General features: G+C 43.6%; 1 protein-coding gene across 1 annotated transcript in view; it reads left to right on the forward strand.

Moving 5' to 3' along the window:
• The window catches only part of LOC120056300 (period circadian protein homolog 2-like), a 48955-nt gene extending 38356 nt beyond the window's left edge, over nucleotides 1-10599 (forward strand). Inside the window, exons 9-22 of the mRNA XM_039004541.1 lie at nucleotides 137-338; nucleotides 964-1015; nucleotides 1376-1518; nucleotides 1670-1748; nucleotides 1866-1972; nucleotides 2141-2294; nucleotides 2457-2700; nucleotides 2809-2917; nucleotides 3166-3248; nucleotides 3294-3394; nucleotides 3681-3802; nucleotides 8192-8419; nucleotides 8908-9174; nucleotides 9365-10599. Of these exons, the coding sequence (XP_038860469.1) occupies nucleotides 137-338; nucleotides 964-1015; nucleotides 1376-1518; nucleotides 1670-1748; nucleotides 1866-1972; nucleotides 2141-2294; nucleotides 2457-2700; nucleotides 2809-2917; nucleotides 3166-3248; nucleotides 3294-3394; nucleotides 3681-3802; nucleotides 8192-8419; nucleotides 8908-9174; nucleotides 9365-10407 (2934 nt within the window). The 3' untranslated portion in view covers nucleotides 10408-10599. The remainder of the gene's footprint in view (nucleotides 1-136; nucleotides 339-963; nucleotides 1016-1375; nucleotides 1519-1669; nucleotides 1749-1865; nucleotides 1973-2140; nucleotides 2295-2456; nucleotides 2701-2808; nucleotides 2918-3165; nucleotides 3249-3293; nucleotides 3395-3680; nucleotides 3803-8191; nucleotides 8420-8907; nucleotides 9175-9364) is intronic.
• Nucleotides 10600-16894: the final 6295 nt, after the last annotated feature.

Genomic DNA, 16894 nt, shown 5'->3' on the forward strand with positions numbered 1-16894 from the left:
TCCCGATTTGACATGGTGTCTGACCAACAACAGATCAGATATCCCAGTGATGTAATAACGTATGAGTAATCCACGCTTGCAGCTGTCCGTGTACTGTATATGCCAGTTTCTCACATGTGCCTCTGTGTCCCTCCAGGACATCTTTGCTGTAGCTGTATCTCTGATCACGGGAAATATCGTCTACATCTCAGACCAGGCCGCCTCCATCCTCAACTGTAAACGGGGCATCTTCAAGGATGCCAAGTTTGTGGAGTTCTTGATTCCCCAGGACGTTAGTGTTTTCTACAGCTTCACCACGCGCTACCGCCTGCCCTCCTGGAGCATGTGCACCGGAGCAGGTAATGACCCCTCTACGAGCGCTTATAACCAGTTACAATCTAAACACTTCTAAACATGCCATACCACCTGCCCTCCTGGAGCAGGTAGCAAAAACCCCTTAACTTATAGCCTCTTATAGACCGTCTATGAACTGTTTTAGACAGGAGAGCAACAGAGCTACATCACACATGTACAAAAGGTATAGGGTAGGATGGAAAAAGAGAACATGCTTGTTTACACATTAAACCTGGCTATGAGAGTGGTCCGCCTATCCCATTTTTTTTTTTAAATGTATAGCGATTCTCGAGACACTCTTCAGTCAAATCCCATGTAGTTATAATGACCTGAAAAGTCATCCATTTCAAACAGCACAAGCGAAGCCGTTGCTAGGAAAACATGAATGTACCTGGATTTGAGTCTAGTCGTCCCCACCCTAATCAAATCAATTACAGATTCCTACGAAACCAGTTAATACAGGGGGTTAACCAGAGCTTGGAAAACATACATAGTGTACGCATTGAAGCAAGGGAACCAAAAAAGACACCCATCTTCTCTCCTACTGTAAATTGAGCGTATCTTTGTTTGTATTCATCTTGTTAATTTTTTAATTAAAAAAAAAATGTATTCCCCCCCCTCTCCTTTCAGAGTCATCCCGGTCGAACTGCATGCAGGAAAAATCGTTCTTCTGTCGGATCAGGTGTGTGTGTGTGTGTGGCTGCGTCCGTGAGTCAGCTGCTCTCCATGTTTCTATTCATTCCCTCTTTCCAGTTTAAATTAGTTTTATTCTCGGCTGGTTTCATAAACAGGAAGCTCTCGCTCTTTTCTCTGACACACACACACACACACACTATTCACAGTTGCCGTTAAAGTAGATCTAGGGCTCAACTCTGCCCCCAAGAGGCAGAAAAACACCCAAGCAGCAACTCGATCTGTGAAATAGATGCTAATGAAGTGAGTCACCGACACAGCTGACAATCACAAGGACATTATATCTTCATGGTTTTGTTGCTGCTTTAGTGACTTGCTGACTTTGTCCTCTCTCTCCTGTGTTCTGTAGTGGTGGTAAGAAGTGTGAGGGGGACCTGCAGTACTACCCATTCCGTATGAACCCCTACCTGATGAAGGTGCAGGATAAGGTCCATTCTGAGGACCAGTTCTGCTGCCTCCTACTGGCTGAGAAGGTGCACTCCGGATACGAGGGTAAGGACCAATGATAATGCCGTCACAATGCCGGAGTTGTGACTGTTTGAATACTTTTGAAGCCGCATCCTCAGTAGTGTACAATAGTGGACGGTATGTGAAATATAGTGTGGTGGAACAGTAGTGTTAAGTGTTTTCATTTTGCCTACAGCTCCCAGAATCCCTAGTGACAAGCGCATCTTCACCACCACACACACTCCTAGCTGTGTGTTCCAGGATGTGGATGAGAGGCGAGACACATTTGCACTTTTTTTTCACAACACTTTTTTTTTTTTATCCGACAAGAGTACAGTGCTTTTATGACACCTATAGGCTCACTCACAAAGTTATTGTTTTTTGCCTTTCAGAGCTGTTCCACTTCTTGGGTACTTCCCCCAGGATCTGATTGGCACCCCAGTCCTTCTTCTCATGCATCCCGATGACAGGCCTGTCATGTTGGCCATTCACAAGAAGAGTAAGAGAAACTAGAACACAGTTTCTAACATACTACTTAATCAACTTAGAATAGTACTATCACTGGACTGCATACAACGCACTGTATGGCCCTTTAATAATAGAATATATGCCATTTTAGCTTTACTCCGTCTTTTACTGACATCTATGTTCTCTCTCCTACCCATAGTCCTTCAGTACGCTGGCCAGCCGTTCGACCACTCCTCCATCAGGTTCTGCACGCGGAACGGAAAGTACGTCATTGTCGACACCAGCTGGTCCAGCTTCGTCAACCCCTGGAGCCGCAAGGTCTCCTTCGTTATCGGGAGGCACAAAGTCCGCATGTGAGTGTCTGCCCAGCACAATGTTTTCGATCTTGACACTACTCTCTGCCCAGCGCTATTTTGTGTTATCTTGGCACAATTTTTTGAAATATCCAGAAAAAATCTTTAATTTAAAAAGCCTGTATGACTGAATAAGGATAATGTGGTTGTTCCCACTTCTAGAGGCCCGGTGAATGAGGATGTGTTTGTGGCCCCGCTCCCTGCCCTCATGGAGACTATGGACTCTGAAGTCCAGGAGATCACTGAGCAGATCCACAGATTGCTACTACAGCCGGTGCACAATACTAGCTCCAGTGGCTACGGTAGCGTGGGAAGCAACGACTACCTTGCAGCATCTCAGGTGATGACCAGCGAGGGCAGCCCAAGCAGGACACGCATCGAGGGGGAGAGCAGCTGGGCCAAACCTGTAAGTACCCTCTCTGTCACTCTCTTTTCTCTGTATATCACTCACTCTCACTCTCTTTTACCTCTCTCTCTCCATGATAGTGAATGTCTCTTCTCTCCTCCCCAGCAGAGGTCATTCCAGGAAATCTGTAAAGGTATCCACCTCCAGAAGAGTCGGGAACAGCAGATCTACCAAGCCTCCTCCTCAGCCAGGCCTGAGACCAAGAAGAGCCCTGGCAGTAAGTCAAACAAGCAAACCAGCACAGAAATATTTACAATCTGCAGGAAGCATAGAGATATGCTCATGTGTGCATTGGATAATGTGAACTGGGGAGTGTACATGTGTGTGGATGTACAGATACGAATGCACGTATGTGTGTTGGAAGAGATGTAGAAAACACACATATCCATGGGTCTAGTTTGGCGTATACAGAACATACAAATCCATGCCCATCCCAGTCTTGACACACTCCCTTTTCCCCAGCAGAGTTCCTCCAGAAGAGTCCAGCTGTGGTGCGTTCCAAGGAATCTGCAGCCCCTGTGGCCCCTCTGAGTTGGAGGGACAGTGGGGTCAGTGCTGGGGTCAGTGCTGGGGTCAGTGGGCTGAGCCTGGAGGACAGCAGCAGCAGAACTGCAGTACAGGAGGAGCAGCTGGCCTTCAACGACCAAACGGTCTACTCATACCAACAGATCAGCTGTCTGTACAGCGTCATCAGGTCAGAACAACTACTAACTAGTCACTTATTCATCTTGCTAATCACGTATCTGTACATCTCTCTGGTCATCTAGCCTATCTATAGTCTTTGGTCTTTTGTCTATTAATCTAGTTGTCCTGTTATGGGGCATAATACGTATAGGCATTGTTTCTGGGTAGATAGATGGAAATGAGACTGTTACTTATTCCGTCTGTACTTACTGCTACCCAATTACATGGGCTATTGTTTTTGATTAAGATATAAAGTAAATCAGTCTTTCTGTGTGCACCTCTCCCTCTCTGGACAGATATCTAGAGGGCTGTAATGTTCCCATCACTATGAAGAGGAGGTGCCACTCTTCTGACAGCACTATGTCCTCAGATGAGGACAAGCAGAAAGGAGGGGACAATCCCATGCAATTATCTGAAGGTACGTTCTACCACTGCTCTTAATCTATTTTTACTTTATCACTCCATTAATAAAAGATGTTCAACAATTGACTTCGGTATTATTGCTACAGTATGATGTTGCATGTAGCCTGTATTGCAAGTGAACTCTCCTACACCACTATTATTTTTTACCAGTTGGTGAATGCACCATGAATTGAATTGCCCGTTATCACTAAAGCCCAAATCAAATGAAAAGCGGTTTATGTGCGTGTGAACGAGCGTGCACACACTAGAATTAGAATGCAAGGTAGTGAGTGAGAAAACAGACGGACCGCGTGTTAAATTAGAAAGCAAATCAAATTTTCTCACGTCTACACGAAGTATTGCTAGTAAAATGAGCCGATAAATTGCCAGAGAATAGACTTGTTTGTGCATCGTTACGTCTGGATTTGTGACATGTATATTTAAGTGTTGATAATCGTTACAATAACAACAATACTGCCAGCGCCAAAAATACATATTTGAAAACAATAACGTTATACCTACTAGAGGTCGACCGATTATGATTTTTCAACGACGATAACGATTGTTGGAGGACCAAAAAAAGCCAATGCCGAATTTAAAAAAATTCAAAAATGAAAATGTATTTGTAATAATGACAATTACAACAATACTGAATGAACACTTATTTTAACTTAATATAATACATAAATAAAATCAATTTAGCCTCAAATAAATAATGAAACATGTTCAATTTGGTTTAAATAATGCAAAAACAAAGTGTTGGAGAAGAAAGTAAAAGTGCAATATGTGCCATGTAAAAAAACGTTTAAGTTCCTTGCTCAGAACATGAGAACATATGAAAGCTGGTGGTTCCTTTTAACATGAGTCTTCAATATTCCCAGGTAAGAAGTTTTAGGTTGTTATAGGACTATTTCTCTCTAAACGATTTGTATTTCATATACCTTTGACTATTGAATGTTCTTATTGGCACTTTAGTATTGCCAGTGTAACAGTATAGCTTCCGTCCCTCTCCTCGCCCCTACCTGGGCTCGAACCAGAAACACATCGACAACAGCCACCCTCGAAGCAGCGTTACCCATGCAGAGCAAGGGGAACAACCACTCCAAGTCTCAGAGCGAGTGACGTTTGAAACGCTATTAGCGCGCACCCCGCTAACTAGCTAGCCATTTCACATCGGTTACACCAGCCTAATCTCGGGAGTTGATAGGCTTGAAGTCATAAACAGCTCAATGCTTGAAGCACAGCGAAGAGCTGCTGGCAAAGCGCACGAAAGTGCTGTTTAAATGAATGCTTACGAGCCTGCTGGTGCCTACCACCGCTCAGTCAGACTGCTCTATCAAATCATAGACTTAATTATAACATAATAACACACAGAAATACGAGCCTTAGGTCATTAATATGGTCAAATCCGGAAACTATCATCTCAAAAACAAAACGTTTATTCTTTCAGTGAAATACGGAACCGTTCCGTATTTTATCTAACGGGTGGCATCCCAAAGTCTAAATATTCCTGTTACATTGCACAACCTTCAATGTTATGTCATAATTACGTAAAAATCTGGCAAATTAGGTGGCCCAAACTGTTGCATATACACTGACTCTGCGTGCAATGAACGCAAAAGAAGTGACACAATTTCACCTGGGTAATATTGCCTGCTAACCTGGATTTCTTTTAGCTAAATATGCAGGTTTAAAAATATATACTTCTGTGTATTGATTTTAAGAAATGCATTGATGTTTATGGTTAGGTACAGTCGTGCAACGATTGTGCTTTTTTCGCAAATGCGCTTTTGTTAAATCATCCCCCGTTTGGCGAAGTTGGCTGTCTTTGTTAGGAAGAAATAGTCTTCACAGTTCGCAACGTGTCATGTTAGCAGGCAATATCAACTAAATATGCAGGTTTAAAAATATATACTTGTGTATTGATTTTAAGAAAGGCATTGATGTTTATGGTTAGGTACACATTGGAGCAACGACAGTCCTTTTTCGATTATATGCAACGCAGGACACGCTAGATAAACTAGTAATATCATCAACCATGTGTAGTTAACTAGTGATTATGATTGATTGTTTTTTTATAAGATACGTTTAATGCTAGCTAGCAACTTACCTTGGCTTCTTACTGCATTCGTGTAACAGGCAGTCTCCTCGTGGAGTGCAATGTAATCAGGTGGTTAGAGCGTTGGACTTGTTAACTGTAAGGTTGCAAGATTGAATCCCTGAGCTGACAAGGTAAAAATCTGTCATTCTGCCCCTGAACAAGGCAGTTAACCCACTGTTCCTAGGCCGTCATTGAAAATAAGAATGTGTTCTTAACTGACTTGCCTAGTTAAATAAAGGATAAATAAAGGTGTACATTTTTATTTTTTTTAATCGGCCAAATACGGTGTCCAAAAATACCGATTTCCGATTGTTATGAAAACTTGAAATCGGCCCTAATTAATCGGCCATTCCGATTAATCGGTCGACCTCTAATACATACCTGTGTTGATTTTGATCACAGGCATAAAGCCTAGGCAGGCTAAGAGAGAATACTTTAATGTAGAAAGAACAAGACTAGCTAAATTATTTATAAACTCCTCGGGTGTATTAGCTACACCTGACCTCACATTCTCGACCGAACATAGCAACTGTTTAGAGCAGGCAGGTACGGTGGCTCCCGTAGGACATATAAGGTGAGTCATAAGGAACACAACAATAATTCACAAGGGCTACATAGCGAACGTAACAAATACAACTTTTTGTTATGGATTATTGTGACAATTCAATTGGCATACGCTACGCAGTGTAAGTGTATTGATGCTCTCTACTCTCACACGAAGATTTTGACGCCGTTGGCTCCGGTGTGATTTGTATTTAAATTAGATGTCTCATTCTAGACGGAACCTGCAACTTTCTAATTCAAATTAAAGATACCTGTGGGATGAATTAAATTTAAAACAAATAATACTGCTAGATTAATAGTCACAGATACACTGATTTGTTATAGTGTGACAACGTTGATAATGTGTTGGTTGGAAAACACCCTGCAGATTCTGTCTGGCTCCACATATGAACACATACCAATTTATCAAAATATCAGTATTTATATTTAAACTCCTTTATACTGAACAAAATATAAACGCAACATGTAAAGTGTTGGCCCCATGTTTCATGAAATAAAAGATCACAGAAATGTTCCATATGCACAAAAAGCTTATTTCTCTCAAATTTTGTGCACAAATTTGTTTACATCCCTGTTAGTAAGCTTTTCTCCTTTACCAAGATAATTCATCCACCTGACAGGTGTGGCGTATCAAGAAGTATATTAAACAGTATGAGCATTATACAGGTGCTGGGGGCAATAAAAGGCCATTCTAAAATATGCAGTTTTGTCACACAACACAATGCTACAGATGTCTCAAGTTTTGAGGGAGCGTGCAATTGGCATGCTGACTGCAGGAATGTCCACCAGAGCTGTTGCCAGATAATTGTATGTTTATTTCTCTACAATAAGCCGCCTCCAACATCATTTTAGGGAATTTGGCAACACGTCCAACTGGCCTCACAACCGCAGACCACGTGTATGGCTTCGTGTGGGCGAGCGGTTTGCTGATGTCAACGTTGTGAACAGAGTGCCCCATGGTGGCGGTGGGGTTATGGTATGGACGGGCATAAGCTACAGACAACGAACACAAATGCATTTTATCGATGGCAATTTGAATGCACAGAGATACCGTGACAAGATCCTGAGGCCCATTGCATCCTCTGCCATTACCTCATGTTTCAGCATGATAATGCACAGCTCCATGTCGCAAGGATCTGTACACTATTCCTGGAAGCTGAAAATGTCCCATTTCTTCCATGGCCTGCATACTCACCAGACATGTCACCCGTTGAGCATGTTTGAAATGCTCTTGATTGACGTGTACGACAGTGTGTTCCAGTTCCCGCCAATATCCAGCAACTTCGCACAGCCATTGAAGAAGAGTGAGACAACTTTTCACAGGCCACAATAAACAGCATGATCTGCTCTTTGCATCAGGCAAATGGTCACACATACTGACTGGTTTTCTTAAAGGTATCTGTAATCAACAGATGCATATCTGTATTCCCAGTCATGTGAAATCCATAGATTAGGGCCTAATGAATTCATTTCAACTGACTGATTTCCTTATATGAACTGTAACTCAGTAAAATATTTTAAATTGTTGCATGTTGCGTTTATATTTTGTCCAGTGTAGTTTAAAGACTCATTTAGTTGAAAGACTTTCAGTCTCACCAAAGCTCTGTTGGACAGGTCACCAACTGAATCAGACACAGCCAAACTCTCTCTTTGTCTATCTCTCTATAATCCGCATTTATGGGACTTTACATGTGACTCTCCTAGTCACCCTCCCTCAGTCTCTCCCTATCACCCTGGCAGACCCTGCACTGTTTAATCATCAGCCTGGTCTAACCCCTGTGGATGACGTCATCGCAGACAAAAAGACATACGCTACGACCTCAGCCACAGGGGCAGTGGGCTCCTCCCTGGCGGCCCTCGCTGTGCCACCGTGCGGTAAAACCGAGAGCGTGGTGTCAGTAGCAAGCCAGTGTAGCTACAGCAGCACCGTCATCCATGTAGGAGATAAGAAACTGCAGCCCGAGTCAGGTATACACTACGGGGACATTGACATGTCTCATTCTACTATTCTGTTCTACTCTTTTTGGTCTTCAGTTTGTGGTGGTGGGTTGTGTTTGGAAGTGGGGACTGTGTGTGCGTAGGTACATGGGTGTGTGTGTTGTATGGATGTAGCTTGATGTTGTGTAATGTATGCAGTATCATGTGTGTACTCTGAGGTCATGCATGTTCCATCATCTTGCATGCCAGATTTATTTTACAACATTCAGAGATTCACAGTCGTCTGGTTCCTCGACTATACCATGATGTATGTTATACCAAAGCCATGTGTCTAAATGCGCTGTGCATTATACCATCCTCTCTGCATCTCTGCTTCCCTGTAATGAATATCAATGTATCTATGTTTATCAATGTTGCTAAGGGTATTACAGCTTCTCATCTCTGTATGTCCTGAGCTGTTGGGTGTTTTATGTATTTGTTGTATGTAATTGTTTCTCTGTCTGTTTTTCTCCGTACAGAGATCATCGTAGATGTATCTGTGGCACGGGAGGAGGTGGAGGGGGGCAACCAGACTCCTGGGCCTCCCCCCAATGCTGTTTCACCTCCCAGCCTGGAGAGGGAGCCCTATAAGAAGCTCGGTCTGACCAAGCAGGTCCTAGTAGCCCACACCCAGAAGGAGGAGCAGACCTTTCTGTGTCGCTTCAGGGAGCAGAGGGGAGTCCAGGCCTTCCAGGCCAACTGTTCCCAATACCTGGAGCGCCAGAAGGGACAAGGCGCCGCTGATGGTACAGTAGCAAACATGTTCCACACACATTACAATACAAACTCAGTATAGGTCGTTAGACTTGGGCTAGTACAATTCAACACAGACACACAGAGCACCTTAATGTTCTCATACACTCAACCTCTCACAGTCCAATACATAATGTAATCACACCCTCTTTTCCTCCCTTTCCCCTCTGTCCCCATCTCTAGCTCTGCCCGCTGTGCGCCCATGCAAACAGGCCGAGCCCGCTGCCCGTCGAAGTGGGCGCAACAAGAAGACCAAGTCTAAGCGGGTGAAACAGAACGAGTCGTCCGACAGTTCCGTGTCTCATAGGAGAAGACAGCCGCAGCCCCGACCCCACCTCCTCAACCAGGGCCTCAACCAGACCTCCTGGTCCCCCTCCAACACTTCCCAGTCCACTTTGCTGCCCCTGGCTTACCCCACCGTGGTGCCAGTCTACCCCCTCCAGGTCTACCCTGGGGCGGGCACCATGGCTGGCACCATGCCTACTCGCCCAGAGAATTCATTGGCAGGCTTCGGTGACAGCCAGTGCAACCAGGATCCCCAGTGCCCGCCACCAAACATCCAGCCCTTGCCCTTCTCTACTCCCATGGTGACCCCTGTGGTGGCTCTAGTTCTCCCCAGCTGCATGTTCCCTCAAATGGGAAGCGGGGCTCCAGGACAGCAGCCTTTCTACCAGGCCGAGAAAGCCGGCTACCCCTCTCAGTCGCAGCCCTTCCTCCCACAGACATCCCTCACCTTACCTGCCCAGGGTCCTTTCCCGGCTCAGCCACAGGCCTTCCCCCTACTGACGACCTTCCCAGTCCCCGCCCAGCCTTTCTCATTCTCCATGCCCATGGAGGCTCCCAAGCCACCTGGGGAAACCACCCAGTCTCGCTGCTCCCCGCATGGGACCATGGGTGGCAGGGACCAAGCGTCCTCCCCTCCACTGTTCCAATCATGGTGCAGCTCGCCCCTGCAGCTCAACCTACTGCAGCTGGAGGAGACGCGGTGCTCCCTGGAGAGACAAGACAGCATGGTGGTGGTGCCCTCCGTTGGCACACAAGGGAATAACGCTGTCAACATGAAGCGGGGGAGCGTGGTCTGGCAAGCCATGGAGAAGGTCAAAGAGCTTCAGCAGGTATACGCATTTTCAAGTCGTACGGGATACACATGGTATGCACCATCCAACAAAATTCTTACTTGCAGGTTCCTTCTCCACAACGCATCAACAAGAAATAGTAAAAGATAAGAATACGAACGTAAAGTGTTCAGCAGAATAGAATAAACATTTTAGCATAAGTATAATACAGGAAGGCACAATTTATAGTCCAATATTTACATGTGTATTGGGGATGTGTGGATTGGGGGGCAAATGTTTAAATTGTTTAGTATTTAGTAATAATAATTAGTGGTAGGTGTGTGTGAGTGTATATCTGTTTGAGTGTGTTTGGGTGTTAATTTGTTGAATTTATTTCCTTAATGCGTTTGAGCCAATCAGTTGTGTTGTGACAAGGTAGGGATGGTATACAGAAGATAGCCCTATTTGGTAAAAGACCAATTCCATATTATGGCAAGAACAGCTCAAATAAGCAAAGAGAAACGACAGTCCATTATTACTTTAAGACATGATGGTCAGTCAGTACGGAAAATGTAAAAATTATTCAAGTGCAGTCGCAAAAAGCTTCAAGCGCTATGATGAAACTGGCTCTCATGAGGACCGCCACAGGAAAGAAAGACCCAGAGTTACCTCTGCTGCGGAGGATAAATTCATTAGAGTTACCAGCCTCAGATTAGTAACAGACACATCTCAACATCAACTGTTCAGAGGAGACTGCGTGAATCAGGCCTTCATGGTCAAATTGCTGCAAAGAAACCACTACTATAGGACACCAATAAGAAGAAGAGACTTCCTTGGCCAAGAAACACGAGCAATGGACAATAGACCGGTGGAAATCTGTCCAGATTTGAGATTTTTTGGCTCCAACCTCCGTGTCTTTGTGAGACGCAGAGTAGGTGAACGGATGATCTCCGCATGTGTGGTTCCCACTGTGAAGCATGGAGGAGGATGTGTGCGGTTGCTTTGGTGGTGACACTGTCAGTGATTTATTTAGAATTCAAGGCACACTTAACCAGCATGGCTACCACATTCTGCAGCGATACGCCATCCCATCTTGTTTGCGCTTAGTGGGACTATCATTTGTTTTTCAACAGGACAATGACCCAACACACCTCCAGGCTGTGTAAGGGCTATTTGACCAAGAAGGAGAGTGATGGAGTGCGGCATCAGATGACCTGGCCTCCACAATCACCCGACCTCAACCCAATTGAGATGGTTTGGGATGAGTTGGACCGCAGAGTGAAGGAAAAGCAGCCAACAAGTGCTCAGCATATGTGGGAACTCCTTCAAGACTGTTGGAAAAGCATTCCTCATGAAGCTGGTTGAGAGAATGCCAAGAGTGTACAAAGCTGTCATCAAGGCAAAGGGTGGCTACTTTGAAGAATCTGAAATATAAAATATATTTTGATTTGTTTAACACTTTTTTTGGTTACTACATGATTCCATGTGTGTTATTTCATAGTTTTTATGTATTCACCATTATCCTACAATGTAGAAAATAATTAAAAAAATAAAGAAAAACCCTTGAATGAGTAGGTGTCAACTTTTGACTGGTACTGTATACCTGTGTGTTAGTGTATATCTATGTGAGTGTATACCCTTGTGGGCGTGTGAGTGTATACCTGTGTGAGTGTATATCTATGTGAGTGTATACACTTGTGGGTGTGTGAGTGTATATCTATGTGAGTATACCTGTGTGGGTGTGTGAGTGTATATCTATGTGAGTATACCTGTGTGGGTGTGTGAGCGTATATCTATGTGAGTGTATACCTGTGTGTGAGTGTATACCTGTGTGAGTGTGTATATATATGTGAGTGTACATCTGTGTGGGTGTATATCTGTTTGGGTGTATATTTGTCTGAGTGCATGTGTGCTAAAGTGCGGAGAGTCAGTAAAGGGGGTCAGTCCAGTTCAATTCTTGAGCAGTGTGATAGCTTGTAGATAGAAACGGTCTCTGAGCCTTTTGATATCAGACCTCATGAGTTTGACCTTGTTCACTCTTTCCCCTTCTGTATCCTCTTTTTCTCCCTCCCTCCCTTTATCCCAGACAGATTTAGTACAGGCTCCTCCAACTCTCCCAGAAACAGCGTTAGTGTAAGGTTGTGGCATCAGTATTGAGTTTCACGAAAATGGCAGCAAAACTAGAAAAGTGTTGCTTTTAGACTGAAGGTGTTAGGCTAGGGTTAGGATGTGTAAAAAGCGACGTAACCCCTATGTCATTCACAAATCAGTCCTTTTATTGTCTTCAGCTGGCAGGCAACTGGCACAGGCTATAGATTTGTAATTGTTATGAATATTTTAAGAATGCTTTTCCTGGGAGATAATGTTATAGCTTCACCAATTCATCTAGTCTATGCAAATTATATTGAATCATTAAAAGGTTTACAATTCTGACATTCTGTGTGAAGTAACTGTGCTGCAATGTCGAAGTGCAATAATCCAAAAGTCTCCTGGCTAAAATGTTATGTCTAAAACATTGTGTCCCTTTAAACCCTTCAGCCCACATTCAGTCTGACTGGTCCAATGGGACCCTTGTACTCCAACATACTCCTTGTCTGCAAGCTACTATCATGGAATATAGTGTGCTCTAGGCTGAGGTGTTGCAGTGACGAGGTAGGATAACATCACAACTCTCCACAAAATATAACTTACTGTAATACAGACCTCTGTCTATCCATCTCTCACAGTGGGACAATATCTTCTCTGGTTCAGGCTATTGAAAGCTCCAGAATGCTTTTCAGTCACTGCAGGCCTCCCTATATGGTCTCAAACTGTTCTTGAATAAACAAAAAACTACATTTGTGACCTTTACCAGAGCTAGAACTCTGCCAGAGAAAGTTAGCATTTTCACATCTGGTGGCTTATCCATTGAAAAAGTGTCATCCTACAAATACCTAGGTATTTGGTTGGATGACAAGTTGTCCTTTAAAGTTAATGTGGATAGTCTTGTGGCAAAGCTTGAATTGAAATTGGGTTTTTATTTTCGTAATAAGGCTTGCTTCCCGCTTATGGCTAGAAAGAACCTTGTTCAGGCCACTTTTCTCTCTGTAATTGATCATGGTGACTTGTTGCATGCAACCTCCTCCGTCTTACAGAGACTGGACTTTGTTTATCATGCATCCTTGCGCTTTATTACAAATGCCAAGTCACTCACCCACCATTGCACATTGTACCAAATGGTAGGTTGGACCTCACTTTATATGCGCAGAAAGATACATGTGTTCATCTACAAAGCCCTTTGGGTAAACTCCCTCTTTACGTCTGTACTCTGGTCTCCTTCACCACCAGCAGTTACCATACCCGGTCTGCTAGGTGGTTGCTACTTAAAGACCCCAGGACATTCACAGTATTAGGCAAGACTACCTTCTCTTCTAGTGCCCCAGATGCATGGAATAGTCTACAATCCATGCTTCATCTAGATATGTTAGTGCCACTGAATGAATTTAAAATATTGATTGGGAGACTGTTACAGAGGAGTGTAAATGCTTTTTTTTAGGCTGGATCACATTGTTGTTTTGTTGTATGTTTAAATTATGTAATGTATTGATTGTTGCTGCCTTCTTGGCCAGGTCTCCCTTAAAAAAGGGACTCAGTCTCAATAGGCTTTTCCTGGTTAAATAAAGGTTAAATAAATATGACTGAGTCGTTTCTTAGACCTTGAGGGAGAAGTGAAGGAGCAGAGTAGCAAAAGAACAAAGGATGGGACTGATGACCAAAAAAAGGACAAACTAAACTAAACTGTATGGAAATTCTGCTACAGCCTGACAGACTAGGGAACATACAGACTGTTACATCCCACCTGGTCAATTGTGTGTGTGTGTGTGTGTGTGTGTGTGTGTGTGTGTGTGTGTGTGTGTGTGTGTGTGTGTGTGTGTGTGTGTGTGTGTGTGTGTGTGTGTGTGTGAGAGAGAGAGAGAGAGAGAGAGGAAAAAGAAGAGTGAGTTACAGTGGGTCCACAACACAGCTCATGTTCTATCAATTGTTTTTTCACTTATTGAAATTAATTGTTTTCATTGAAAACGTTTTGACTGTAGTAGTCTTGTATTTGTGTTAATTTAGAGCCCCGGGGCTAGCATCAACATTTTAACACTGGTGCTCCAAACTTAAAGAAGGAATACCTGTCATTGTAATTTCAAAGTCATTCGTGGAATATTAGGTTTCTACATTATGTAAAAGCACTATCGAGATGCAGGTTGTTGTTAGCTAGCTAGCCAATGAGGTAACATGACTGAAGTGTAAACAAATGGTTAACGACATGGTTATGAATGGAAAATGCGGTCCCAGCGATCCGCAATAGGAAGTTTTTAATTCTAAATGAACAGTCGCTAAGATTATATTTGGTTCGCTCATTGACATGGGCTGTAGCAAAAGCTAAGCAAAGAGCCATTTTACTGGTTGTGTTTTTTACATTTAATGCAGTTGATTTGCGATGAGGACGCAAACATAATATTAAACAGGACATTCATACGAGCCTTAAAATCCAAAAGTAGTGTGAAATACACTCCTAAGCAACATGTAAATAGTATTTTTTTGCTGGCATTCTATAAGAAGTACCCTGTGTTCTGTCATAAACTTGCGCGCATCACTCTTGTGCAGCAATGTTTGCAAACACAGAAAGAGGTCTATTGGGAGGAACTTCATGTGTTTGGCTAAGCTTTGAGGAAAGAGTGTCCTAGGATCAGCTTTCCCAAACACAATACTAAGCATTTTCCCAGTCGGTATTAGATAGGTGGTTACCTAGGTTACCCTATTGGCTCACAGCAAAAACTTGACCTTTTTCAAACGCAATTTTCTTGTTGTCTACTTGTTTTAGTCAATTACAAAACTACATTTAAGACAAGTACAACATGTCTATTACTTTTCAACATTGCCTGCTCCCGAGCAGTCTCACTACTTAGAAAGACGTACAATTGTAAGGGCTTCCCTCAAGCCTCTTCATGACGATGCTAGCAGTCACATGAGTGAGTGCTACAGCTAGCTAGCCAAGACCAACAACAGAAACAAACAGACTATACAGCTACAAGTAGTGAGTGGAGTTACAAACGGACAATACTAAACAGGTTAAATGTCTTACCTGTGATGAAATGTTTGCCACACACATAGCCATGTGTACCTACTTGCAGGGGTGCAACTTTCACTGGGGACAGGGGGCATGACAGGGGGCATTAGCAGGATGAGATGGTGACAGGTGTCCCTGCAGGGTCAGACAGCCAGGGAAGACCAGTCTACGGAGCTCAGGTGATTTTTATTTTTTTGCAGTATATTATAACAACCAGTGAATGGATACAACGTTCCATCTTGAGTTGATGGGTAGGCTACAGACTGGGACCTGGGAATAATGGTCATTTCAATTGTTGAACCATTGATTCTATTCTTGGATAATATCATGTATAAATGTACACCGATGTATTATTTGTCATGCCTCATCTGAGCAGGATCAGATGGTGACAGGGGTCTCAGCAGGGTCAGGTAACCAGGGAAGGCCATTCTGTGACGTCGCTATGGTGAACTTTTGCAGATGCAACACTTTAAAGGCGCAGCACGATCATTCCGACGTCTGCATTGGCCATGCAGCATTTACGGTGACACGGCCTCTGCAGAAGTCAGAGCATTCATACTTCTTGCGCTTCGCCGAGCAGTGCAGAGCTGTTGTGAAGGAAGTTGTCAAGGAAGTGAGTTTGTGTTTATACAGGACCTCCCGCCCTCACCTACCATCAACTAATCATGTCAATGCGGAGCTATACGGAGCCATCCGCATTGTTACAACATTTGAGAGGTGCACGGTGATGCAGTGCAGAGCGCAATTTGGCCTCTGCGTTCCTTCGGAGGCTTCTCAATTGTGTCACACCACATTTTCGGATCAAGCATATATTGGCTCTTATTTTCTCTGTGCAGCAAACACTGGACAATCCATAAGCTTGAAACTATTTTAAGGGAGTAAGACAAACCTCTAAAGTTGATAAAGGTTTTCCCAATGACACTAAACATGTAAAACAAAAATGTGAGGAAGACCTGAGAGACACTATTGATGATGATGAATTGATACAGATGTGTTTGAATGCCCCAGTCATGGTATGACATTTGTGCGTCTATAATTTTCTCACTCGTCCTTATTCACTCATCATTCAGGATGATCCATAATCATTGTAGAATCCACATTCATGTAGAAGTGTTTAGAAACATATTCTATTCTTATTTACAATAAAAGTGACCCCAAAAGGGTCATATTAGATTGTGTAGAAATGCAGGAAATGAGCTTTAGGTGAGCCCCCCCCCCCCCCCCCCCCCCACACCCACACACACTTCTAAAACCAAAGTTGTGCCCCTGCCTACATGGACCCCGGGTCCCCACATTTCCCTGTCTCCCACACCGAATAGCCTGAAGCCACAGGGCTCTTCTCGCAGGCTTTATTTCCTTACCTGGGAGCATTGCAAACCCTAGGTCAGGATTTTGGACCTGGTTACATGTACACTGAACAACACAGCATCTTTTCAGCATTTTTGTTATTTAACAAAAAATCGACGACGAAGTTGTCTCTTTTACAATGGGGTTGATATGAAAGTATGTTGGTTTCCCTCAGTTTGTTGCGGTGGTCGAGGGGAATTCCTTATTATTACG

Source organism: Salvelinus namaycush, chromosome 11, assembly GCF_016432855.1.
Source record: "Salvelinus namaycush isolate Seneca chromosome 11, SaNama_1.0, whole genome shotgun sequence".
NCBI classification, from domain to species: Eukaryota; Metazoa; Chordata; class Actinopteri; order Salmoniformes; family Salmonidae; genus Salvelinus; species Salvelinus namaycush.